Raw genomic sequence first — 19,513 nt, 5'->3', positions numbered from 1 at the left:
GCACCCTGTCCTCATAAAGAGTACAGGGTTGTTGTGATTCTAATAAATACATTGTTTATTTTCATAACACTTGTGTGGTGTCCTTTCACTGGGTGTTCAAGGGGTAATGTGATGGTAAAACAGCTGGCTTAACACGCCCTCTAGAGTCTTAGCCTTAGACTGCTCGTATCCATGCTACTAGGATAGCTGGTCTATAAGGTTGACTTACAACCAATCATCAATAAGGGTTGTTTGGACTGATATATAGTGATCACTAGAATAGTGAACACTGCACATCAGGCCAACTTCTCACAGTAACAGATAATGTTTTGGATGGGAGCATCTAATGGGTTGATTTGGTTATTTTTGCAATAAATTACAAATCTCTTCCATTTAGCTGCATAGCATGCTCTAGTAGTAGTAGGACGTCTTGCTTCCTTGATAATGTTCATGCAATCAGGAGGCAAATTAAGGTACCCAAACTCTAAGACTTCAGGAGCCAGATCGCTAGGTTCATCTGATTGGGATCTGGGTGCCTGATTTCTCCATGGTTCTGAGTTAAAAGATGTGGCGAGAGGCGCAGTCTTTGGTGGGGAACTACTGAAAGTTCTAGGAACGTTGTGTACCATGGTTGTCTTGCCCATGTGGGAGCAACCAGGATCATTGTGAGTGACTACTGTCGTAGTTTGCGTGCCACCAGCGGAATCAGTGGGGCTGATGGAAAAGCGTACGCAAATCTGCCTGACCAGTTCATCCATATCGCATTGCCCTGTGACAACGGATGTGGGAACCTGGCGGCAAAGTACTGGCATTTTGAGTTTTCGTTTGTGGCAAACAGGTCTATCTCTGAATGCCCCCATTGCTGAAAGAATGGTTTGAGAACCTGAGGGTGAATCTCCCATTCGTGTAGCTGTTAGCTATGCCTGCTTAGCAGATCTGCTACTTGATTGTCTTTCCCTGGTAGGTGTTTTACTAGGAGAAAGATGTTTTTTGGAGTTGCCCATCTCCATATGCTCTGTGCTAGGTAAGATATCTGTGGAGAGTGTGTCCCTCTCTGCTTTTATATGTAATACATGGCAGCCATGTTGTCCATCCGGATCAACACAGTCTTGTTCTACAAGTACTTCTGAAAAGCTTTCAGTGCTAGAAATACTGCGACCAACTCTAAGTGGTTGATGTGCAGTGTTTTTTGCTTGACTGTCCAGAGCCCTTGAACTGTGAATTGAAGTAGGTGGGCTCCCCAACCTGTCAGTGATGCGTCCGCTGTTAGTACTACTTGTGGAACCGGCTCTTGGAACAGTCGCCCCTTGGAAAGGTTTTGTGGGTTCCACCACTGCAGAGAGTTGTAAGCGCGACTGTCCACCAACACTAGGTCTTTTAATTGTCCTTGAGCTTGGTTCCACTGCCTTGCCAGGCATTCTTGCAGTGGACGCATTTGAAGGCGGGAATGAGGGACAATGAATATACAGGAGGCCATCATGCCTATGAGCTGCATGAACACTCGAGCTGGTAAGGAGTGTTGTGGCTGAAACTTTTGAATGAGAGTCTGCATATTGGCTATCCTGGTTAGATTTGGATATGCTTTTGCTACTGAGGTATCTATTGTGGCTCCCAGATATTGCTGTATGTGGGAGGGTTGTAGATGTGATTTTGGGTAATTTATGGAAAATCCCAGACTGTGCAGCAGCTGGAGTGTTTGAGACGTATAGCTTGCACACTGTGCTTACGACTTCGCCTTTATTAGCCAGTCATCGAGGTATGGGAACACTTGGATGTGTTGCCTTCTGAGGTGTGCTGCTACAACTGCTAGGCATTTTGTGAAAACTCTTGGGGCCGTAGTTACCCCGAAGGGGAGAACTTTGAATTGATAATGTTGCCCTTCTATTGTGAACCTGAGGTATTTTCTGTGAGCTGGATGTATAAATATGTGAAAGTATGCGTCTTTGAGGTCTAACGTAGCAAGGAAGTCATTTCGCTGGAGTAACGGGAGTACTTGCTGTAGAGTGATCATATGGAAATGCTCTGAGAGTATGTATTAATTTAGCAGTTTGAGGTCTAGAATGGGTCTGAGGGACCCATCCTTTTTGGGAATTAGGAAGTATAGAGAGTATACTCCCGTCCCTTGATGTTGAAAAGGGACTGGCTCTATGGCTCCCTTTTCTAGCATGGACGCGACCTCTTGTTGTAACAGTGTGATGTGTTCTTTGGACATAGGACGATGTTTGGGTGGTATGTTGGGTGGAGTAGAAGTGAGTTCCAGGCAATAACCATACTGGATAATTTGTCTCACTCACCTGTCTGTGGTAATGGCATTCCAGACTGTTAGGAATTGTTTTATTCTGCCTCCAACCGGTGTTGGGTGGTCCGGAGGGAGTGTGATAAAGTCACTGTTTGGTGGCAGTGGAGGCTCTGGTGTTATTGCCTCCACGTCCCCTGCCCTTGTTATTGTTTCCCCTATAACCCCCTCTGTTGGAGCCTTTAATAAAGGTACTCTGGGTGTTACTTTTGAATGAAGAGGAAGCCTGTGATGTGTTGCCTCTTGCGGAGCCTCTGTAGGAGGAGCGACGAAAGGAACCTCTGTGTAGTTGAAACTGAAGTGCGCCCATAGACTTAGCAGTTTCAGAATCTTTTTTAATTCTGTCCAAGATTGAGTCTACTGCTGGACCAAACAGGAAATCTGGGTTAACTGGTTGGTTGAGGATTGTGGATTGCACCTCGTTCTTAAAACGAGAGATGCGTAACCACGCATGCCGGCGTAGTAATACACTAGTATTAATGGATCTTGATGCTGTATCAGCTGCGTCAAGCGCACATTTAATGGAAGCATTAGTTATAAATTTGCCTTCCTGAATGAGGTCGTTAGCTTTAGCTTTAAAAGGCTCTGGTAAGTGTTGCAGCAGACCTTCAAGTTCGTCGTAGTGCGCTCTATAATAGCGTGCTAATAAAGCCTGTGTGTTTGCAATCCTTCATGAATTTGCAGCTTGTGAGGCCACCCTTTTGCCTGAAGCTTCTAGGATCTTAGACTCCTTGTCAGGAGGGGGAGCATCTCCTGTTGTTTGTGAGTTGGCTCTCTTTCGGGCGTTTGCCACTACTAGTGAGTCTAAAGGCAACTGGGATTTGATATAGACTGGGTCGGATAGAGCCGCCTTATATTTCTTCTCTATTCTGGGATTGAGTACACGCGCTCTGGCTGGATCTTTGAATATGTCTGGCGCATGTTGGAGTACCCCTTTTAGCATAGGTAGTGTCCTGACATTTTTCTCAGAAGTAGGAAAGGTGTCAAATAAAAAGTCCTCTATGGGGTCAGTGTGCATGTCCACCTTGTGATATTTTTCTGCCCTATCCAGCAATTGGTTGAAAAGAATGGTCTCGTCAGTAGGCGAAAGTTTTGTAGGGTATGTGGAGGTGTCTGGGATGGGCTGTGGATCATATGGATCGTTTTGGTCATCCCATGGGTTATTTTGTGTATCAGGATCTTGTGCATCTGGTTCCAGTGGCTCATCAAAATCATTATGAGGATCTACCCCCATGTTCTCTTCCTCATTATACTGTGAATGTGTTGGAGAGTAAGGCACAAAAGGCATATTAGGATAGAGAGGAGGAGGAGTGAAAGGTCTAGAGGGAGATGTCCCAAAGTCTTTTTTCTTTGGAGGAACAGGGGAAGGAGTGTCCGTGTCCAATGGTCTCTTTTTCCGATGATAAACTGTAATCTTTCCTGTTTCAGGGTCTATGTACAGTTTAGATTGTTCCTCACTCACTGGATCAGGATGGAAGAGTTCTTCCTCAATCAACTGTCCTTGGTGCCGATGTTTTTGGCTTGGTAACTAGTCCGTGACTTTTTGGCTCGAGAGCCTTAGGTCAAGGAGCTGTGTTTGGTTCGACTGTTGCCTTAGGGTCGTAGGCTTTTTTCGGTTTGACGACTGTCTACGTTCTTAACAGTCTTTTTTGGTTCAGCGACCTTTTTTGGATCGACAACCTGTTTCGGATCGACCGGAGTCTTTGGTTCGATACGTTTGTCTTGTTTTTTGTGCTTGACGCCCTTTTTCGACTCGATGTTTTTGTTCGAGTCGACGGCTTTTCCCATGTCGACGGGTGTTTTCTTCCGGTCGAGTATCTTCTTTGGATCAACGACCTTCTGTGGCTTAAAACTCTTCTTCGGTTCTAAAGGTTTCGGTTCAATCGCTTTTTTGAGTTGGCCGACCTTCTTTCGTTCGAGAACCTTTTTCGGTTCGACGATTTTAGGATCGACACCCTTCTTTAGTTCGATGCCCTTCGGTTCGACAACCTTCCTCGGGTCGGTGACCTTTTTGGGGAGAGTGTTACTCGGGCCGGGTGTATCGAAAGGCTTAGTCTTGGGCTTCGGAGCCGAGCCGGAAGGCGGGGTCTCTGAAGGAGTTTGTCGATCTCGGCTAAGGCCTTTAGGCGATGCGTCGACCAGAGCCTTTTCTTTTGGAATGAGCGGGGTTGGGGGCTGAAAACTCATTTTTTGCCCAGGCGTAATCTGGTCATCGGAGTCAGACTGATCCTCAACGGTGACGATTTCTAGATCCGAGTCTACCGCTTCAGAGGTCTTGTTCATCATCGAAGATGTTCTCCGGTTCCAGTGCTTGCCGCTGCATCTCTTGCCTAGCGGCCCGTCGATTCCGGATGGTTTTCTTCGAACGGAATTGGGCACACGCTGAGCAAGTTTGTTCGTTATGGTCTGGTGATAAACACCTGTTGCATACTGTATGTTTGTCAGAATGTGGGAATTTGGCGTGGGATTGTGGGCACCTTTTGAACGGACTCCTTTCCATTGAAAGCAATCCCATGTGGCGTCGAAAAGGCCCAATGGCCCGCGTCGACGACCGGATCGAGATGGAAAGTTTGGTCTCTTCCAGGACAACAAAGTGCAATCATCCGGACCGAATAGTTTTCTTACCTGTCGGTGTAGTTTTGCAGCTTGAAGATCTTTCTGGATTCACTATGCTGTGCATTATTCCGCGGTCTTGTGGTTGGGTCCGGACTCGTAGTCTTTTCTTTGTTTTTTTTTTTTTTTTTTTCTCTTTGCCCAGGTGGGCGTCGGCGTCACACCCCCTTTGGGTGTATTTCCGGTGACGTCGGCATGCTTCCTGCGGAAGCTCCCACTCTTGGGCGCCATCTTCGGGTTCTTTTTTTCCGTGTTTCTTTCGTTTCCGAAGTAATGGCAATGTTCTTCTTAGTTTGTATTTACCGCTTTGTATTTTCAAAGTCTATTCTTTAGTTAACCACCTCTTCTCTCTCCAGCCTCATCTTTCTGGCGGAGGTGGGTGGGTTCGCTAGTGAATCCAGAAAGATCTTCAAGCTGCAAAACTACACCGACAGGTAAGAAAACTATTCGTTTTGCAGCGTGAATCTTTCTGGATTCACTATGCTGTGCATAGATTTTGTAGCGGTTTCTCATCTCTGTGGCGGCTGGGTGGAAGATGAGCGTTGGGTGTTGAATATGTGCTGTAGCACCTTCTGTCCCACTTGAGCTTCCTTGTTCATTTGTATGTCCACACAGTAGTGCTTCGTGAACGTGTGCACCGAAGCCCATGTTGCCGCCAGGCATATGTCCTCTATGGGTGTGTTAGCCAGGAAGGCTATTGTAGCGCCCTTCTTCCTGGTGGAGTGGGCACGTGTCCCCTCAGCCAGTTCCTGTCCTGCCCGTTTGTGGCAGAGTTGGATTGTTTGTGCGATCCATCGTGCAATGGTCCTTTTGGTTACTGCTTTGCCCATGAAGCTGTTTGCGAAGGACACAAAAAACTGTTTCGTTTTCCTGTGCCCCTTTGTCCTTTCAATGTAGTGCATGACTGCCCTTCTGGCGTCCAGGGTGTGCAGAGCTCTCTCTGCGCTGGTTGTGGGTTTTTGGAAAAAACTCGGTATCTGTATAGACTGGTTCATGTGAAAATTGGATACCACCTTCGGCATGAAGTGTGGGTCAGTCCTCATCACAACTCTATCGTTGTGTATTTGTATGTATGGTTCTTGTAGCGTCAGCGCTTGAAGCTCGCTTACTCTGCGTAAGGACGTTATCGCAACCAGGAAGGCTGTTTTCATAGTTAGCATCTTTAGGGAGGCCTTGTGAAGTGGTTCAAAGGGCTCTTTCATGAGTTCCGTTAGGACTGTGTTCAAGTTCCATGCAGGTGGCGGCACCCGCTTGGGTGGTGCGATCCTTTTCGCTCCTTCTAGGAATCTCTTCACCACCTGTGATGTGAAGAAGCTCCTGCACGTTTCTCCCCTTGTGTAGGCTACTATCGCTGCCAAGTGAACTCTTAACGAGGATGAGCTAAGGTTCTTCTCCAGTAAGTGCGTCAGGTACCTTAGCACTGTGGAGTCCCTCTTCATCTTATTGTGGAGTCTTTCCTGTCTGCACCATATTGTGAATCTTTTCCATTTCGCAACGTAGCACTTTCGAGTGCTGGGCCTTCGTGCCTCCCGAAGTACCCTCAGGGTGCTTTCTGGTAGTCTCAAATGTGCGAACTCTATGTCCTCAGGAGCCACGCTACTAGGCTCATGCTCTCTGGCTCTGGATGCAGTACCTCTCCGTTCTGCATGGACAGTAGATCTTTCCTCCTGCTGAATCTGTGGGGTGCACACTGTGTCATCTCCATGATCTGCGAGTACCAGGTCTGCCTCGCCCACTGCGGTGCGACCAGTATCAGTGTCATGTTGCTCGCTCTGCACTTGCTCAGTACTCTGTGCATCAGTGGTATCGGGGGAAAGGCGTAGGCAAATGTCCTTGACCAATCTATCCATAGGGCATTCCCCAGTGTCCCCTCCTCGGGCTGCCTGGATGCGAAGTTTTGGCATTTTGCATTCTGGCGTGTGGCAAACAGGTCCACCGATGGTGTCCCCCACCTGTCGAACAGGTATCTTGTCTCCTGAGCATTGAGCTCCCACTCGTGGGATGCCGATGTCTGCCTGCTGAGCCAATCGGCTTGTATGTTGTCCTTCCCTGGTAGGTGTATGGCTAGCAGGTCTATCTTGAGAGGGATGGCCCATCTCCATATCTCCTGCGCCAGCGTTGAAAGCGGTGCGGACTGTGTGCCCCCCTGCTTGTTGATGTAGAACATCGCAGTGGTGTTGTCTGTTTGTATCAATACCCTGTGCTTGTACAGTCTTGTTTGAAAGGCCTTCAGTGCAAGGAAGATTGTCTTCAATTCTAAGTAATTGATGTGCTTTGTGGCATCCGTCGGTGTCCACAGTCCCCTCACCTTGAGCTCCTCCATGTGAGCGCCCCATCCCTTCAGGGATGCGTCTGTGGTGATGGTCACTGTTGGCGTTGGGGGCGTTAGAGGCTTTCCCCTTGCTATGTTCTCCATGGTCCACCATGTCATCTCCTTCTGCACTGCGTGCGTTACAACCACTAGATCCTCCCAACTGCCTGTAGCTTGTGACCATTGCTCCTGTAGCCATTCTTGAATGGGTCTCATGTGGAGTCGTACATTCGGTACCAGGTGGATGCATGATGCCATCATCCCCATGATCTTGCTCGCCGTCCTCACTGTCCGAGCTTGTCCCTTCCGGTAGAGGCGAGTTTCCTTCACCAGCGCCCTCGCCCTCTTCTCGCTGGGGAACACCTTGCCCTGTAAGGTGTTGATCTGTGCTCCCAGGAAGATCTTCACTTGTTCCGGCTCCATTGATGATTTCTTCCAATGGATGGAGAACCCCAGGTTTATGAGCGTGCTGGTCACTGTATGTGCGTGCAGCTTGCATTTCTGGTATGAGTTTGCTTTCACCAGCCAGTCGTCCAGGTAAGGGTATACATGTATTCCCTGCCTTCTTAGGTGCGCTGCGACTGCTGCGAGGCACTTTGTGAAAACTCTTGGTGCCGATTTTAGACCGAAGGCCAGTGTCGTGAACTGGTAGTGGCTTTCTCCGACGGTGAACCTGAGCATGTGCTTGTGCTTCCTGTTCATTGGGATGTGCAGGTATGCGTCTTTGAGGTCTATAGTGACCATGAAGTCCCCGGTCTGCAACTGTGGGAGCACCTCTTGCAGGGAGGTCATTTTGAATTTTTGCGTTCTTATGAATTTGTTCACGAACCGTAAATCGAGAATGGGCCTCATTGTCTCGTCTACTTTTGGTACCAGGAAGTATGTTGAGTATACTCCTGTGTTTCTTTCCTTGAAGGGTACCCTTTCTATGGCCTGCTTCTGCAGGAGTTCTTTTGCTTCTTCCTGAAGGCACTGCAGCTGCTTGCTTGCTAGCGGCTTTCTTCTTGGTTTTCTGTTTGTTGGCCTCGCCTCCAACTCTATGCAGTATCCGAATTGGATAATGTTGAGGATCCATTTGTCTGATGTGATTCCTCTCCACTCCTGGAGGTGGAATCTTAATCTTCCTCCCACTGGTGTCCTGTGGTCGTAGGTGTCTAGTTTGTCTTGACCCATCTGTACGTGCTGCCCCCTGGGATCTTTTTTGTGGGTGGGCACACGGATTTTTTTGAAGTCACTTGGAGGTGGGCTGCTGGCCCCCTCTTCTATTTTGTCCCCGTCCATTTCTCCCTCGAAAGGACTGGCCTCTTTGTTGGTACTGCCAGGGCTGTTTCTGATGGCCCTGCTGACCCTGCGAGTCTGCCTGGTGCGTTTGCTGGAAAGCCTGGTGTGATGTACCTGGCTGGTTTCCGCCTCTCCCGCCGGGCCTCCGTGACGGGGTGCCCCTCTTGTTCCCTCTGAACTGCAATGCTCCCATGGATCTTGCTGTTTCGTTATCCTTCTTAAGTTGGCTGAGTTGCTCATCAACTGTTTGTCCGAAAAGCGTACTGCCGTTGAATGGTGTGTTCAGGATGCTGTGTTGCACCTCCGGTTTGAAACCGGATATCCTGAGCCAGGCGTGTCTCCTTTCCGTGACGCCCATCATCATGAGCCTGCTGGCGGTGTCTGCCCCATCCAGGGCCGTCTTAAGGCAAGAATTTGCAGCATTCTTCCCCTCTTCAATTAGCTTTTCGGCTTTCTGCTTGGCATCCTGGGGCAAGTCCTTCACCAACTGCCCCAGTCCCTCCATGATTTGGTACATGTGTCTGTTTACCAGGGCGTTGGAATTAGCCATGCGCCAGTGGGTCGCGGCATTCCGTTCGATCCTTCTGCCCACCAGATCCATCCTTTTGCTCTCTTTATCCGGTGGCGGGCCCGAGGTAGTGGGTACGTTAGCCCTCCTCCTTGCTGTGGCCGTGATAATGGAGTCTGCGGAGACCGTGCCCTGAATGTAGGCCGGGTCCTTTGCGGCATGCTTGTACTTCTTCTCAGTTCTGGGAGTTACTGCCTTGCATGTTGCGGGCTCCCTGAAAGCTTCCTTCCCCTGAGCCAAGACGCTCTCGAGCATCGGGAGGAACTGGCTCCTCGTTTGTGTTGGGAGCAATGTTTCCAGAAGGAAGTCTGCTTTCTGCTTCTCTTCGTCGAGCTTGAGCTTGAAAGCTGCTGCGGCAGATTGTATCACCGCGTTGTAGGCCCCGATGTCGTCCGGCGGCGAGGGCCTCGAGGGGTAGGTGTCGACCACCTCCTCCGGGCTGTCGGTGTCGACATCGATGTAATCTACCTCCTGAAGGTCATAGGGCGCCGACTCTGTGTCTGTCCTGCCCTCATCTTCCTCCCCATAGCTGTAGCTCTCGTGGGGATTCTCGTACTCCTCCTGGTCGTCGAACACCTCGACGTCCTGGTCTTGCTCGGTGACTTCGGCGACCTCTTCTTCTTCCTCCTCGACCGCCTCCAGCACTGGTGGCTTGGTCTTGTGAGGGATCGTGAAGGCCTTCATCCTTGCGTCGAAATCTTTTTTCCGCTGCATGAAGTTCTCCATTTCTGCCTCGAGGCGCCTTCTTTTCTTTTCCATCTCGGCCGCGTGTTCCGCGTCGGATGGTTCCGCCGCTCTCTTCGACGGATGGCTCGTCGCCGTGCCTCTCGGAGTCGAAGTTTTCGACGTCGAACCGGATATCGGGTCTCTGGTCGTCGTCGACAGTTTCGGGTCTTTCTCCCTCGTCGATCGATCCTTTTCGGGGACGATTTTCGACGTCTTCTGCTGATCAGCAGCTCTCGGCGCCGGGGACTCCTTCTCTGAGGATCCGCTGGGCCTGGGAGTAGTCGCGGACGCCGCCTTTTTTGGCGTCGGCGCTTTCGGGGTCTTGCCCTCGATTTTTCGAGACTCAGAGTCTCTCGGGTTCTTGGGGGCCGAAGAGTCTCCTACCTTGTCAGAAGTCTTCGTGTAATCGGTCTCTACGACCGTGTAGCTGTCGTCTTCGGCGGCAGCGTTGTCTTCTTCCTCGGAGGACATCCCCAGCTCGTAGAGCGACGGGGTCGGGGCCTTCCCCTGCAGGGCGGCGTGTGCTACCCTCTGCCTCTCTCTCACACGAAGGGTCTTCGGGGTGAAGGCGGAACAGGCGTTGCAGTCTCCGCTTTCGTGGTCCACCGGTAGGCAAAGGTTGCATACCGGGTGCTGGTCCTTCTGCGCGTACTTGTGGTGGCAGTTACGGCAGAACTTGAACGGCGTGTTGTCCATCCTCGAGCGTCCAGGGCCTCTCTGGTCGCGTGTTCGTCGACGGTCGTCGAAGATCTGGATGGAAAACGCCTTATCTTTGCTTGTCTTTCGTCGGTGAAGTCCCCTGGAGTCTTCAGATGACTTCTCCTCGTCTTTTCTGTATTTTCTTTCTTCTTTCTCCAAAAATGTCTGGAGCCCAAACGGGAACGATCCAGACCCGACCGCGGAAAAAAAGAATCTGAAGATGGCGCCCAAGAGTGGGAGCTTCCGCAGGAAGCATGCCGACGTCACCGGAAATACACCCAAAGGGGGTGTGACGCCGACGCCCACCTGGGCAAAGAGAAAAAAAAAAAAAAAAAAACAAAGAAAAGACTACGAGTCCGGACCCAACCACAAGACCGCGGAATAATGCACAGCATAGTGAATCCAGAAAGATTCACGCTGCAAAACCAAAACTAGGCGGCGATCTATGCACAGATATGAATTCAGCAGCCCACATGCCTCGAACACTCATTTACACTAACCCTACAACTGCACATGCTGCACCACTGATTGCTTCACCCGACTCACTTCCACTCAATCTCCAATCACTCACTGCCAATCTAGACTCTACCCCACAGAGTGCTATGCTTTTAAAGAGCACTCTGCAGCCAGATCGTGCCTCAGGCCTCCTCTTGTCATCGGGAGCCTGGAGACGAGGAAGACAGGGCAGAAAACAAGAAAGTTGTGTTTTAATGAAAACTGTCAAGTTAAATAATTAGATGTGGAAAGGGGCAGTAAGTGGAGCTAACAGGAGGCAGGGCTATGCTCTGAAGCCACCCGATTTCTTGCTTTTTAGAAGTTATTTAACCCAGTCTTCTTTCACTCAATTCACGCCCCCCTTAATCACGAGCCTGTTCTACTTGCAACTCAATATGCGCACTGTGACTCCGGTTATGTGCACAGCATGCTATCAACCTTTCTATTGAAGTCAAATATGTTTTTGATTTGACAGACCCTAAATGATTGAACTATCCCACTGATGAAGGGCCAATCCCGGCCTGAAACACACTGGGGTTATAGAATTTCCTCAAACGTGTTTTGCAGTGACAAGATATTACATTTAAAGAGACATATGGATTGCACTGCAAGAAAACAATTGATGTGTCATCTTATGACTTATAATTCAAAATTAAAAGGCAGCAATGTGTTTTTAAGTGCTCAGTTTTCAATATCGGATTATTTGTAGATAATCAGAAAAAGTAGAAACTGAAAAAAAAGGATATGCCCAGTGTCCATCAAAGTTTGGTGCATGAAAGAACTTCTTTGAACTGTGATGGTAGTGTTTGTTTGATGTTCCTGATATCCCTGGTCAGAGGACATACTTCCACTGCACACTAAGTGTTCTACCCAGGATCACAGTGGAGAAATCCATTACGGCAAATCAAAGCCTCACCAGAGGCCTAACAGTTTCTTACATTGTTTGCCTAGCACAATCTAAATTTAAAAACAAGTGTAAGAAGCAGGAAGCTGTCATTCAGAGATCAAACAGATTGCAGGTTGGAATCCTAGATCACCTAATGGCCTTTCCCCCTCCAAAGGCAATACAATTAGAAGTTCCACTGGGCAACAACAACTACTATTCGGGGGTCTATAAACACAATTGTGCAGTGTGAGTAGGTACCAAGTCATGTCATAATTTTTTTTTATTGGGGGGGGAGGGGGGTGTAACTTTTTGTAAGAGTATTCAGCTATTTGCCACACCAACTGTGTGCAGCCAAACCGGATGCATCCCTTGTGGTGGAGAAATCTACAAGGAACACTTGAAAGCACAGCAGCTTAGACCCCACAGGAAGACAACTGACAATTCGCAAACTCACTTGGATGCTAAAGGCCTTCCTTAGCGGACGCCTTGAATCTCACCTCAATGGGGTTCACAATGCCCTGCTTCTTTTTGCCTAGGCCACTGCCTTCCTTCCAACCCATGGCCTGTAACATGCGGTTGCCAATGTTATCACCACCGAGCCCGTCTCGCGTTGGCTGCTCAAAGTCCCTGCATGAGGAAGCAAGAAGGTAGAAAATAGGACCAAGGATGTGATAGTTTAGACCTTTATTCATCTGTACATCTCACTGTGATGACTTTTCATAGACATATACCAGGTTATCACTGTTGCTCAGTTTTTCTCAAGTCTGTGTGATTAAAATATCTTACGATTTAATTTTATTTTGTGGAATATTACCCAAGAAACAAAGCCGCTTTGTTGCGTGGTTTGGTGCCTATTTAGAGTGGCATCACCAGGAGCAAAAAAGTTACTTACCTGTAACTACAGTTCTTTAGGACTGATATCTTTCATAGATGTACAGACTTGAATTATTCGATTAGGCAATTTAACTGTAGGAAACTGGGTTTTTGTTGCAGAAGTCATCCCACGTTTAACTGGTATTTGATGCAACTTTGACTGAAGTGCACTGGGTTTCTGCTACCCTGGTCCCCAGTGCCTCTGTTCTTTCCCCAAAACAAGTTAACTGGTCATTTTATCCCCAATTCACCAGGCCATTAGCACCTCTTTAAGTCCCTAGTAAGTGGTACCCCTGGTAGCTAGGGCATAAGTATCAAAAAGAGTCCCTATGAGATGCAGCATCTATAATGCCACTCTAACGGACCCAGCACCAAACACATGCAGACTGCCACTGCAGGCTGTGTGACGAGGCCCTAAAAAGCATAAACACAACATGTCACGCACCTTGTGTGCCTTGTCCCCTAACACTGCATGCAATATCTATAAGTCACCCAGACAGCAGGCCTCACAGCCCTAAGGCAGAGTGCATTATGTTATCCATGAGCAGATCTGCTCCTGCCCTGGCCAGTTCAATTACTGACAGTACAAGTAAACAGGGATGCTATCTTAAGGTATGTACTGGGCACTGGTCAAAACGAGTTTGAGCTATAAACTGGCTTCACTAAAACCTATGGTGATTTGTATCAAACAACTTCTAATATTAAACCCACACGATTCCAATGTTAGATTTATTAATGCATGCACCCAGAGGTAACCTTGAAGGTAGCCTGAAAACCTACCAACCTCTACTGTTCCTGTCCAGCCAACCACCACAGGCATGTTTCGGGCCCCCTGCAGCTGACAGCCCATGTTCTCTGAGGTTGGAAACAAAGCCTGCTCTGGCAGGAGGTGTTGTCACCTCCTCCAAGCAGGATGACTAATAAGGAGTAGTTTCTGTCCTGTAACTCCAGTTCTGTAGTAGGGGTATCTCTGTTATAGTCATAATCTAGTGAATAGTCCCGCCCATGTGCGTGGACCCCGGAGCAATCAAAAATAATCTCTTACAGTGTCAAAAAATGCAGAAAATGCATAGACACTTAAGAGAGAATTTAAAGACAGATAATGCAGCCAAAAAGGCTACACTGTCCAGTACTTCAACTAGAAATTCCACCATAAAATCCACAAAACAGCAAAGCCTGTACAGATTTCCCTTGCTTAACAGCAAAATCCCTCAGGAATGATAGAGAGAAGAACCTGGACAGACAAGCCCCATAGGCTGCCATTATGTGGCTTAATTAGGATACTGTGCCTTTAAGGAACCTTCCAGAACCTTCTCTCAGTATCCCAGAATGCATAGCAGGTCCAACTTAGCCTCAGTTCTTTTCGAAGGCGTAGAAAACGCCAGACCTGTAGCATTATGATCATGAACAACACTCCACCGGGGAGGCGGGAGGGCGCTTATGACTATAACAGAGATACCCCTACTACAGAACTGGAGTTACAGGACAGAAACTACTCCTTCTGTAGTAGGGGATCTCTGTGTATAGTCATAATCTAGTGAATAGAATGGCAAGCCCATCCCCACACCAAGCGGCGGTGGAGAGTAAAATAACGCCACTACTGTGCGAACAGATTCCGCAGCGAAGCCTGCCCAACCTGAGCGTCTGTCCTGGCATCAGAATCCAGGCAGTAATGCTTAGCAAAGGTATGGACCGACTTCCAAGTGGCCGCCTTGCAGATCTCTGCAATGGGAACATTACGGAGCATAGCTGTCGTAGCAGCCTTGCCCCTGGTGGAATGAGCCTTAGGTTTGCCCCCTAAGGTCTTATTAGCTTTGCAGTAACACAACTGAATGCAGGACACAATCCACCTAGAGATGGACTGTTTAGAGGTAGCAAGACCCGTCCTGACTGAACCATAATTGATGAACAATTGGTCTGACCTACGAACATCTTTAGTCTTATCAAGATAAAACTTCAGCACCCTCCGCACATCCAGGGAATGTAAAGACCTTTCCGCCGGAGATGAAGGATTCTGAAAGAACGTAGGCAAAGTGATAGTCTGATTGATATGAAAATCAGAAACAACCTTGGGAAGAAACTTAGGGTGAGTACGCATAACAACTTTAGCATTATGAAATACAGTATAAGGTTCCTGGCAACACAATGCCTGAATCTCACTCACCCTGCGGGCCGATGTAATGGCCACGAGGAACGCCGCCTTCCAGGACAGGTGCTGCAACGAAGCCTTATGAATGGGTTCAAAAGGCTCCTTCATCAATCTGGACAGCACCACATTCAAGTCCCATGAAGGCGAAGGAAGCCTGACAGGAGGGAACACTTTCTTCAAGCCTTCCAAAAAATCTTTGATCACAGGGATCTGGAAAAAGGAAGTCTGTGAAGGGCCTTTCCTGTAGGCAGTCAAAGCAGCCAGATGAACCTTAATGGAATGGACATTAAGGCCCGACTGCGCCAGATGAAGCAGATATGGAAGGATGACATCTTCCTTGCATGACGTAGGGTCATAGTTCTTAGACTTGCACCAGATGCAAAACCTCTTCCACTTGTAAGCATAGGAAGTCCTAGTGGAAGGTCGCTTAGCCTCCTTCAGTATGCCCATACAATCCTCTGGGAGATTCAGATGGCCATATTGCACTATTTCAGGAGCCATGCCGCCAAACTCAAAGACGAGAGGTTGGGGTGCACCATCCGCCCCCCGAACTTCGTGAGAAGGTCCGGCCTGCACGGCAGCTTCATGTGAGGAAGGAGAGAACGGTGAAGCAGGTCCGTGAACCACCACTGTCTGGGCCATTCCGGGGCAATCAGAATCATTCTCGCCCTGGATTGAGACAGCTTGATGAGAACCGCCGGAATCAGGGGAATTGGTGGAAAAGCGTACAGAAAGCTGTTCGACCAGTTGATCCATAACGCGTTCCCCAGCGTCCCTGGTTGGTAGTACCTGGAGGCGAAGCCTCGGCATTTGCTGTTTTCGGCGGTGGCAAACAGATCTACGTCTGGAGTTCCCCACCTTGCGAAGACTTCTCCTAGTACTTCGTCGTTTATGACCCATTCGTGGTTTTCCTGCACGATTCTGCTCAGTTCGTCTGCCTGAACATTCTGCACACCTGGCAGATGGGTGGCCGTTATCGACAGTCCTCGAGCCAGAAGCCAGTGCCAGATCGCCTGCGCCTCCTGCGACAGAGTGCGCGATCTCGAGCCCCCCTGCTTGTTGAGGTAATACATCGTTGTCGTGTTGTCCGTCTGAACAAGCAGAGAGTTGGTCTGAAAGGACGGATGAAAGGCCTTCAGTGCCAAGTGAACAGCTCTCAGTTCCAGGAAATTGATGTGGTACGTGGACTCCGTCGGGGACCACGTCCCTTGAATTTGCAGGTCTCCGGAATGCGCCCCCCAACCTTGGAGAGACGCATCCGTCACGATGGTCTGTGCGGGAATGTCCTTGTGGAAGGGAACGCCTCTGAGGAGATTCTCCTTCGAGCACCACCACTTCAGAGACTGAAGAGCATGTAGAGACAGTCGTATCCTGTCGTCCCAAGAACCTCTCCTCTGGTCCCACTGATCCTCCAAGCACTCCTGCAGAGGTCTCATCTGTAGCCGTGTGTGAGGAGTGAGAAAGATGCAAGAGGCCATCGATCCCAGTAGAGAAGACACGGTCCTCACAGTCGTAGACGGAGTTTTCATGAGAGCCTGAGCCTTCCGAACGAGTGATAAACGTCGCTCTTCCGAAGGAGACACGCTTGCTGACAGCGTATTGATGGAGGCCCCCAAGTACTGGATGCACTGCACCGGAATCGGGACCGACTTGGACATGTTGATGTGCAACCCCAGCTTGTTCAAGAGAACGCACGTCTTCTGGAAGTGTGCTCGAGCTTCCGAGAAGGAGGAGGCTTTGATCAACCAATCGTCCAGGTACGGGTAGACAAACACCTTGTTCTTCCTCAGGTGTGCCGCTACCACACATTTTGAGAATGTCCTGGGTGCAGACTTCAGTCCGAAGGGTAGCACCGTGTACTGATAGTGATTGGTGCCGACTTGAAAGCGCAGAAATTTTCTGTGTTTGCATGCAATGGGCACGTGGAAGTATGCGTCCTGTAGATCTATGGCACACATCCAGTCTCCCCGTTGCAGCTGAGGGTAGATCTGATGCAACGACAGCATGCGAAACTTTTCTCTGCGAATCCACTGGTTTGCCTGCCGCAAATCCAGAATGGGCCTGAACTCGTTTTTGTCCTTCTTGCGGACAAGAAAGAACCGAGAGTACAGACCTCTTCCTCTTTGAGACAGAGGTACGTCTTCGATCGCCCTTTTCCTTAGCAGAACGTCCGCCTCCGTCTGAAGCTCGCGCAGTTGATACTGCGAGCTGACGGGAGGAATCGATGGAGGAGGGCTGGTGAAACGTAGACTGTATCCATTGCAAACAATATTCAGCACCCACTTGTCCTGAGTAATTTTTCTCCACTCTGCCAGAAAAAATTGAACGCTTCCCCCCACCGGAGCGGGTAACGGACGAGGGGGAAGTAACAGCTCAGGGACGGGACCCGGCCGGGCCCTTGGTCGCGGTAGAGGACTGTTGACGACCTCTACCACCCTGTCGCTTCTGGAAGGGCTGCCTGTACTGCTGCTGCTGCTGCCGCTGTTGATGTTGACCAGCAGACTGCCCCCTTCCACGACCCTGCGCCCCAAACCGACGTTGGTACTGTCGGAAGGGTTTCTTTTCCTTGGGCTTTTCCAAGCCCACTGCCGTCAGGGTCTCCGCTTCGGCCTTCATCCTGGCCATTTCATCATCCGCGTGCTTCCCGAAGAGGGTATCTCCGGAAAACGGGAGATTCGCCACGCGTTGCTGTGCCTCCGGTTTCAACGATGTCAACCTGAGCCAAGCATGGCGTCTCTGGTGAATCCCGTGGCAATATCCGTGCGCGGACAGCAACGATATGTCTGCTGCGGCGCCGATGGCCTGATTAGAGACCAACATCCCCTCCTTGACGATCTCCACGAAGTCCTCCTTGCGGTCTCGAGGGACGAGGTCTGCGAACTGCTCCATCGAGTCCCAAAGGGACCGGTCGTAACGTCCCAGCAAAGCCGAGTCACTGGCTGCCTTCATGGACGAGGCGGATGTCCCACACGCCTTGCGACCAGCAGAATCGATCCACCGGCTCTCCTTGTCCGGAGGCACCGTGGACGCAGGGGAGGTGGCATGAAGCTTCCGAGCAGCAGTCACGATGACTGAATCCGGTACCGGGTCCTTCCTCAAGAAGGCTGGGTCTGAGTCCGGAGCCCTGTACTTTTTCAGTATCCTGGAAGGTACAGATTTCACCGTTGCCGGCGTCAGGAATAGCTGTTCGGCGGGCTCAAGGAGCCCCGGCACCAGAGGTAACAGGGGGCGAGACAAGTGCCTTTTGTGTAAAGTCTCAAAGATTACCGAGGTAGAAGCCGTAGGCGCTTCAACCTCAATGCCCAACTTCGCCGCACCACGCAGGAGAACCTCCTGAAATGTGCTAATATCGTCTATCGGAGACACCCTAGTCTCCGGTGAATCGGACAGCGTGGGCGAGTAGGAACGGGTCCCAGATGGAGAACGTGACCTGGACCGACGTCTCTTGTGATGATGCCTGGATCGTGATGAAGATCCGCGGCCACTCCTCGATTTGTCCCGTCTCCCCGAGCGAGACCTCGACCTCTTGGGCCTCGGACGCTCCTTCGGCCTCCCAGGGTCAGGAGCTCCAGGCTTCTTAGGAGTCTTCTTCGGAGGCGTCGGGAACTTAGGCATCGACACCTCCCTCGGTGGGATCGGGGGTGGAGGCGCAACCGGACGCGGGTCCCGCGGAGCCGGCTTCGGAGGCGGGGTAGGGGCCTTCGGAGGAGGACCCTTCGGCACAGCCGGCCGCGGAGGAGGCGTAGACGGCTTCATCGGAGTATCCACCCCGGAATGCGCCGGTCCCGGCGAGCCATCACCTCTACCAGAGAGTGGGGAGCCCCCCACAGTCCTGGGCCTGTCCTTAGGACCTCCAGACGCTGAAGACCGGCGTCCAGACGACGACCGATGTCCCCTCGACGTCGAACGGTCCTTCGGCGTCGACCGAATCACACTCCTCGACGTCGAACCGTGTCTCCGTCTCGACGTCGACCCCGACCAGATCGACGAGCCACGAAACCTCGACGACGGGCGATGGTGCCTCGACGGCGACCTCGACCTCTTCGCCGGTCTCGACGTCGACTTCCTGGATCGCTTCGACGGCGACCCTTTGGACCTTCTCGACGTCGACCTCTCCGACCTTCTCGACGTCGATCTCCTTGACCGTCTCGACGTCGGCCTTTTGGAATGCTTCGACGTCGACCTCTTCGGCGCCGGAGATGCCTTTCGTCTCGACGGCGACCTTGACGACGAGGATCCCCTCGACGACGATGTCCTCGACGGCGAACGGCGGTGTCGCCTCGACGGCGAGCGCCGACGCCGGGCCCTCCGATGTCGATCACTCGACGCCGACAGCGACGACGAGGATATCGACACCGGCTTCGACGGCGGCCGGAACACGTTCCTCGACGTCGACGGGCGACGTTTTCTCGACCCAGAGCCCTGGGGAGACCTGGAACTGGCCGTTGACCGTCCCCTCGACGTCGTGGTCAGCGCAACTGACCCAGACGGAGACCTTGGGCGAGGGCTGGTCTTCCTGCCCCTGGGGAGCCCCCCAGAGGCCTCAGCATGGGTAGAAGGAGCCCCTCCTGACCCACCTCGTGCCTTCAGCTTTCTCTCCTCAAGTCCCTGAAGCCTGATCTTCTTCCTCTCCTTCA

At 50.6% G+C, this 19,513-nt stretch overlaps 1 protein-coding gene across 1 annotated transcript in view; it reads right to left on the bottom strand.

Annotated features, from left to right (window-relative positions):
• The window catches only part of RBM10 (RNA binding motif protein 10), a 212,854-nt gene that overhangs the window by 14,968 nt on the left and 178,373 nt on the right, over positions 1-19,513 (bottom strand). The window contains exon 25 of the mRNA XM_078664667.1: positions 12,352-12,481. Within this exon, the coding sequence (XP_078520793.1) occupies positions 12,352-12,481 (130 nt within the window). The remainder of the gene's footprint in view (positions 1-12,351; positions 12,482-19,513) is intronic.

Source organism: Lissotriton helveticus, chromosome 10, assembly GCF_964261635.1.
Source record: "Lissotriton helveticus chromosome 10, aLisHel1.1, whole genome shotgun sequence".
In the NCBI taxonomy this organism is placed as follows: Eukaryota; Metazoa; Chordata; class Amphibia; order Caudata; family Salamandridae; genus Lissotriton; species Lissotriton helveticus.
The sequence above is the reverse complement of the archived record's forward strand: the minus strand, read 5'-3'. Positions and strand labels throughout refer to the sequence as shown.